Source organism: Myotis davidii, unplaced genomic scaffold, assembly GCF_000327345.1.
Source record: "Myotis davidii unplaced genomic scaffold, ASM32734v1 scaffold1627, whole genome shotgun sequence".
Taxonomy (NCBI): Eukaryota; Metazoa; Chordata; class Mammalia; order Chiroptera; family Vespertilionidae; genus Myotis; species Myotis davidii.
Window position 1 is genome coordinate 109,320 of NW_006298361.1, and position 7,337 is coordinate 116,656.

At 39.0% G+C, this 7,337-nt stretch overlaps 1 protein-coding gene across 1 annotated transcript in view; it reads right to left on the bottom strand.

Annotated features, from left to right (window-relative positions):
• Nucleotides 1–7,337, bottom strand: part of LOC102769157 (transcriptional regulator ATRX) — a 114,945-nt gene that overhangs the window by 49,052 nt on the left and 58,556 nt on the right. The window contains exon 13 of the mRNA XM_006774061.2: nucleotides 1,838–1,946. Coding sequence (XP_006774124.1) covers nucleotides 1,838–1,946 — 109 coding nt within the window. The remainder of the gene's footprint in view (nucleotides 1–1,837; nucleotides 1,947–7,337) is intronic.

Sequence of the window (7,337 nt, forward strand, 5' to 3'; positions counted from 1 at the left end):
CCTAACCAGAACTTTGCTGGAGGTCCTGACCAGAACTTGGCTAGAGATCCTGGCTAGGCTGCTGATCAACTGAACATTGTCTCTGTGTCATTCCTTCTTCGCCGACTCCATCCACACCTTTGGGGACCCCTGGACCTGCTGGGGTTGGACCCCAGCAGAAAGGGAGTGAAATGACAATTCTTGGGGGAAGGGGGTGTGGGAAGAGATTGGACAAAAATCTTACGCCTATGGATGAGGACAATGGAGGGGGTAAGGGCATGGGTTTGGGTGGGAACCGGGGGGAGGAGAGCTATGGGTGTAAAAAAGAGGAACAACTGTAATAATCTGAATAAAGATTTATTTTTTTAAAAATTATTTCTAGGTATTTTATGCAAATGTGAGTTGATCTGTTTTATTAATGTTTTATTCTTATAGTTCATTATCTACACTAATAAAAGAGAAACAATGCAAATCAACCAACAAACTGCTACACCCGCAATCCACGCCCACCAGCCAATCAGGAGCCAGTATGCAAATTTACCCAACTAAGATGGCCACAACCATGGAGCTGGAGTGAGCAGGAGGCTTGGGTTGCCCCCAGCAATGGAGGAAGCCAAGCTTCCTGCCTGCCCTGGCCGGCCCTGGGCTCCACTCAAGGATATTTTTTGTTTCAAGATACCCTGTGGGGGGCATGGCCAGCCTGCAAACAGCCATCAGCCCCTCACCCAGGCTGGCCAGGCACCCCTGTGGGAACCCCCACCCTGAAGGGGGTGTGGCCTGCTTGAAAACAGCCATCAATCAGCCCCTCTCTTAGGGGGCCATACCCCTCCAGCGTGTATTTTTGCTTCCTTAAGATTTTCTTATTAGCATTTTCTTTCCTCTAGCTTACTTTATCATAAGAACACAGTATATAATACATATCATATACAAAATATGTGCCAGTTGACTTTTTGTGTTATCAGTAACACTTCGGACCAACAGTAGGCTATTAGTAGCTAAGTTTTGGGAGAATCAAAAGTTATATGTGGATTATCAAATGTGGAGAGGGTTCAGTGATCCAAATTCCCACATTGCTCAAGAGTCATTACTCAAACTTCTATAATAAAGAGATCAGTAACACTTTGTTAACTTTAAAATCCTGTAACATGCTTGTAACCAAAGATGATAAAAAATGGCTAATAAGCACATGAAAAGATGTCCAACATCAATTATCATTAGGGAAATGCAAATTAAAGTAACATGAGATACATACCCAGTAGAGTGGATAAAATAATTTTCTTAAAAAGACGGTAATACCAAGTGTTAACAAGGATGCAGAGCACCTGTAACACTCTTATATTGCTGGTAAAAATGAAAAATTGGACTTTGAAAACTGCCTGTTTCTTACAAAGCTAAACAGAAACTTACCATACCACCCTGGAACTACACTCCTGGATTTTTATTTCACTAGGTAATTATCTATAGATCACACAAAAACTTATACATGAATACTTAGAGCAACTTCAATTTTAATTTCAAAACCTAGAAACAACTTAAGTGTCTCTCAAGTACAAATAAATTATGATACATCCATACAATGAAATATTACCCAATAAAAAGGAACAAACTATGGACACATATAACAATATGGATGAATCTCAAATGCATGTGCTTTGTGAAAGAAGTGATATTCAAAACGCTACAAATTGCATGACTCCATGAATGAATTTTTTGAGGGGTTGATGAGACCATTTTACATCTTGATTATATCTTGCAATTGTCAAAAATTGTAGAAGTATACACTAAAAAGAGTGAATTTTACTGTATATAGATTTAAATGACTTTTAATAACTCTACACAAACAGAAAAGGTTTTCTACCTCACATTAGTTTCATCATTAAATTCTTCAGCCCATTTTTTCCTTGATTGTGCAGTAGTAGAACCATCTAAACGATAATAGTCAATATTTCGGAGCCACTTCCCTTCACCTGAAAATTTAACAAGAAACAAAGAAAGAGATTTGATATATACTGTTCTCCTAGTAATAACATATTTTCTTCCTTGCTGAATGTTTAAAAGCTGATTATCTGTATTCTATTTGCATAGCAAAACACATTTTTTAATCAAGGGGTAATTCACTGTATTACAAATAAATTCACCACACATTTCCTTCTACGAGATATTGAATAACAAAGATACTTTAAAAAGTATATCATCTACATGTGAATTTCTTAACACATTGTCTTGACTAGAATCCTTTAAAACTGTCAAAAGAAAATGTTAAGTTGCATTATGCCCATGAAGCCTGTTTTTTATTGAATCTGTAAAAATCCAAGTTTTCCCTTCTTATTAACAAGTTCATACTGATAAGATAAAAAACAGAGGCATATAATATAATCACTCATTCACTGAACAAATATTTACTGAATGCCTATTATGTGCCAAAATTATTCTATAGCCTAGCAACAAATATTGGCATATGTTCCTATTTTATGACAATTGTGTGTGTGTGTGTGTGTGTGTTTGTAAGGATTGCAACTTTGTAAGTTAAACAGTGGTCAGACACATTGCCTTTTGTACAGTGAGGTGAAATTTTACCCAGTACTTACATTGATATTAAATTACCAAGGGATTAAATGCTTATGACATACATAATTTCCATTCCAATTCTTTAACTTTCAACATAACACTATTTCACCTTCGAGAAAAATTGACATCATATTCTAGAATCTTAACATAAAAACAAGTTGACAACATGAAGATTTATATATTGACATGTTTATTACTTACCTATATCTTTTTTGTTTTTTTCTTATATTTTCACCTATATTAATAACCTAGAATTTCCTTAATAAAAATTCATTAATGGTTAAGAAAGTCAATTTGTTTATTTAAGTTTGTATCTTTTTTCTTAATCCTCACCCAAGGATATTTTCCATTGATTTTTAGAGATAGTGAAAGAGAAAGGGAAAGACAGAAAGAAATATCGATGTGAAAGAAACACATTGATGGTTGCCGCCTTCATGCACCCTGACCAAGGACCAAGACAGGGAGGAGCCTACAACGGAGGTACATGCCCTTGACTGGAATTGAACCCAGGACCCTTTGGGAAATCACACCCGGGACCCTTTGGGGAATTGAACCTGGGACCCTTTGGTCTGCAGGCCGATGCTCTATCCACTGAGTCAAACCGGCCAGGGCTATTATCTTTCAACTGGGGGAAAAAAAAGGCATACACATCGAAGAAAAAAAGAATTTGAGTTGGATAGCAATGTAAGAGACGGGAGTCACATTGCATTAACTGTTCACTTCAACAGGATAATTATTAAAGTAAATATGCTAGTCATAACTGAACAGCATATATATTTTAATAAGTATTTCAAGATACTCACCTTTCGATATCACAAATGAACAATTTTACGAACACTTTTGTGAATACAATAAATAAAAACTGTGATATAGTCAGTATAGGTTAGCAATAAAATATATACACTTTGGAGTCAGATGTCCTGAGTTTAAATCACAGTTTCATCATTTACTAGCATTTTCACTTAAGGCAAAGTAATTAAACTCGTTGTGCCTCAGTTTTTTATCTTTAAAAATGGGAGATAACAAGTGTACCTATTGCATAGTATTACTGCTTATTAAATGAATTAATATAAAAAAGACCTCTTCAAACAGTACCTGTCACAAAGTAATTAAACTTATTGGGTACTTAATATTATCACCCAAGATTCCATACCTAATTATATCTATCTCCATTATGGCACATATATGTGTCTGATCTCTCTCTATAACATGATTTTCTATAATACACCTTGAACCTAGTTCAGTACCCAAAACACAGTACTAATTAATAGTCATAGTAGTAGTAATAATAGCAGTAGTAGCAGCAGCAGCAGTAGTAGTAGTAGATACTCAAAAGATAAACTGAACTAATTGATGGTTAAAAAAAATATTTGCTGGCCTGCCTGGTATGGCTCAGTGGTTGAGTGATGACCTATGAATCAAGAGATCATGGTTCTGGTTCAATTCCCAGTCGGGGCACATGCCCAGGTTGTGGGTTTGATCTCTAATGGGGAGGGGATGTGCAGGAGGCAGCTGATCAGTGATTCTCTTTCATCATTGATGTTTCTATCCCTCTCCCTTCCTCTCTAAAATCAATAAAAAAAATATAAAAACAAGTATTTACTGAAGGTAATTTATAAAACTAGATATGAACTAGTAAGCATATGGAAAAATATTCAACCTTATCAAAATAAAAAATATAAATTAAACAAATTTTAAATTAAACAAAAACAACTGTTCTTACCCATGAAAGATGAAGAAAATGTAGTTATAGTACTACAGGTATATAGTAATATGGGCATTTTGCTACTTTTTCATGATTGTAGAGTAAATTGATATAACTTTTTTTTGTAATATACCCTTTAAGATAATGAAGCACTGTCAGAATATAAAATCTAACTAACAAACCTAATGCACAGTTATAATAGAAAAACATACTTATAGTTCTGGTCAAGATGGCAGAGTAGGAAAACACTGTGCTTGTTTCCTCCCACAACAGCATCAAAATTACAACTAAATTATAGAAAACTACACTTCAAAACTATCTCCAGTCTAGCTAAACAAAATTCCTATAACTAAGGACATAAAGAAGAAGCCACATCCTTACTGGTAGGAGGGGGCAGAGAGGCAAAGTGGGCTGGACCCACACCCACACGTGCCAGTTACATCAGGAGGGCTATATCTGCTGCAGAGGTAATACCTGAGAAACAAAAGGTGCCAGCCCCACACTGAGCACTCTAGCTCAGAGCACCAGTGCCAGGAAGAGGAGTCTCCACAATGTCTGCCTGAAAATCAATGAGAATTCCATCCAATTGAGACAGAGGGCTGCTGCAGACCCAGGTGTCCTCTTAAAGGGCCCACACAGAGACTCACAAAAACTTGCTAAGCTCCTGTGAAGTGACAGCAGGCAAATAAAGCACCGGGGACATTCAGAAAGGAACGAAATTTTTTGGAGGGGAAGCTCTCCTTTCTTGATCCTTCCCCTCACACAGTCTGCAGGCAAAGGCTGGTGCCAAACCTTAGTCTCCATTAATCTAACACTGCTCGCCTCACCTCATCTGGCTCAAGTGACCAGGGAGATAGCAACACTGGGCCTCACAAAATATCCATTACATAGGGTCACCCTGCCAAGACTTGGAGACACAGCAGACCTACCTAATATATAAAAAAACCCACATGGAGTGAGCCAAAATGGGGAGACAGAGAAAGATGTCCCAAATGAAAGTGGTGTCATAATTCCCCGTGACACCACTCCCACCAAACTAGCCCACATGCCAGAACCTTTTCAATAGCTATTAACACAAGTGGCTGGCTTCCACCTATGCTACAGACTTTCCTAAAATCTATCAAAAATCTATAGATTCAAAACAAGCAACGGGAGGGGGGAGCCTTGGAAAACCCTGTACCTCTTGGTAAGTGGCCCCAAGCCAGGCATAGTGACAACTACCTTAGTTTCACAGCAAAGCCTCTTCCAGGTGCCTCAAACACAGCACAGACAGCTAACAACCACAGATCACTTTGTAGTTGCCACCATGTGGCCCAAGGCTAGGCACAGGCAGCAGATAAACTTGGCCTGCACTAGAGCCCATCCCAAGAGCCACCAGAATGAACATACCTGGTAACTGACTTTAGACAGCACCAGAGCACCACCCATTGCCTACAATAATCACACAACCAAAAAACCAACTCGGCAAGCACCAGAGCACCACAGCACCAATAAAGCAACCCCCCCCCTCCATGGAGTCAGCCCCCACACATTAGCTCATCCACTGTAGTCAAAGCCAGTCCTCACTGCCAGTCAGCATAAAGATCAATCCCAGATACAGACCTGCCAACAGCAATCAAGGCTTGATAACAACAGGAAGGCACACAAAATCCATACAAGGAATACCCTTGGAGCATCTGGCTCAAGTGAGAAGGGAGATAGCAACACTGGGCCTCACAAAACATCCATTATATAGAGTCACCCTGCCAAGACAGAGATATAACAGATCTACCTAATACATAGAAAGAAACACAGGGAGTTAGCCAAAACGGGGACACAGAGAAAGGTGTCCCAAATGAAAGAACAGGACAAAATAACAGGAGGAAAAAACAAAATGAAAAAGAGGCAAGCAATCTATCAGATTCCAGTCAAGGGCATGTACTTTGGTTGAGAGCACATCCCCAGTAGGGAGTGTGCAGGAGGCAGCTGATGGATGTTTCTAACTCTCTATCCCTCTCCCTTCCTCTCTGTAAAAAATCAGTAAAAATGTGTTTTTTAAAAAGTGGGCAAAGGACCTACACAAACACTTCTCCAAACAGGACAAGCAGATGGCCAAGAGACATTATGAAAAAATGTTTAATGTCAATGATCATCAGAGCGATGCAAATTAAAACAATGAGATTATCACCTCACACTTGTCACAATGGCTACCATTAACAAATCTACAAATGAAAAGTGTTGGTGAGGATGTGGAGAAAAGGGAACTCTAGTACACTGCTGGTAGGAATGTAGATTGGTGCAGCCTTTATGGAAAACAGTATGGAGTTTCCTCAAAAAATTAAATATGGAACTGCCATTTGACCCAGTGATCCCACTTCTAGGAATATATCCTAAAAAACAAAAGGACAAACCAAGCCAGCAAGTAGCTCATTGTAGATGTGATCAAGTACAGGCCAGGCCAGAAAGAAGAAATGAAAATAATTCATTTCAACTTCTATGTCATTTACTAAATAAATGGCCTCTTATAATATAATTTGAAATATTTATTTAAAAATTGTCTTTAAATGACAGGAGAAGGGCTCGTAGAAAAGGTAACTTTAAAGAGGCAACAGAGCAATGAAATGGCTGACTTTGTTCCCTCCTCAGTCACAGAACTTAACATTTTCACCACTAATAATGAACAACATAAACTGATGGACAAAAATAGATCCAGAGACACAGAAGCATCAAACAGTCCATCAATCTTCAGAGGGAAGCCGGGGGGTGGGGGTGGTGGTAAGAGATCAACCAAAGGTCTTGTATACATGCATATAATCATAACCAATGGACACAGACACCAGGGGAGTAGGGGTATGTGCTGAGGGTGCGAAGGGCCTATGGGGAAAAAAAGAGACATACCGTATTTGCCGGCGTATAAGACGATTTTTTGGCCCTGAAAAATATGCCTCCAAGTGGGGGGTCGTCTTATACGCCAGGTACACTTCAGATAGACTGCCCATAGTGCTTGCCCCATGCCATAGTGGCCTCCCGATGCCCGCCCACTTCATTCCACATACCATGCAGGCATCAGCAGCGCTGCTGGGTGTATGCTCGGCTGTTTTGCGAT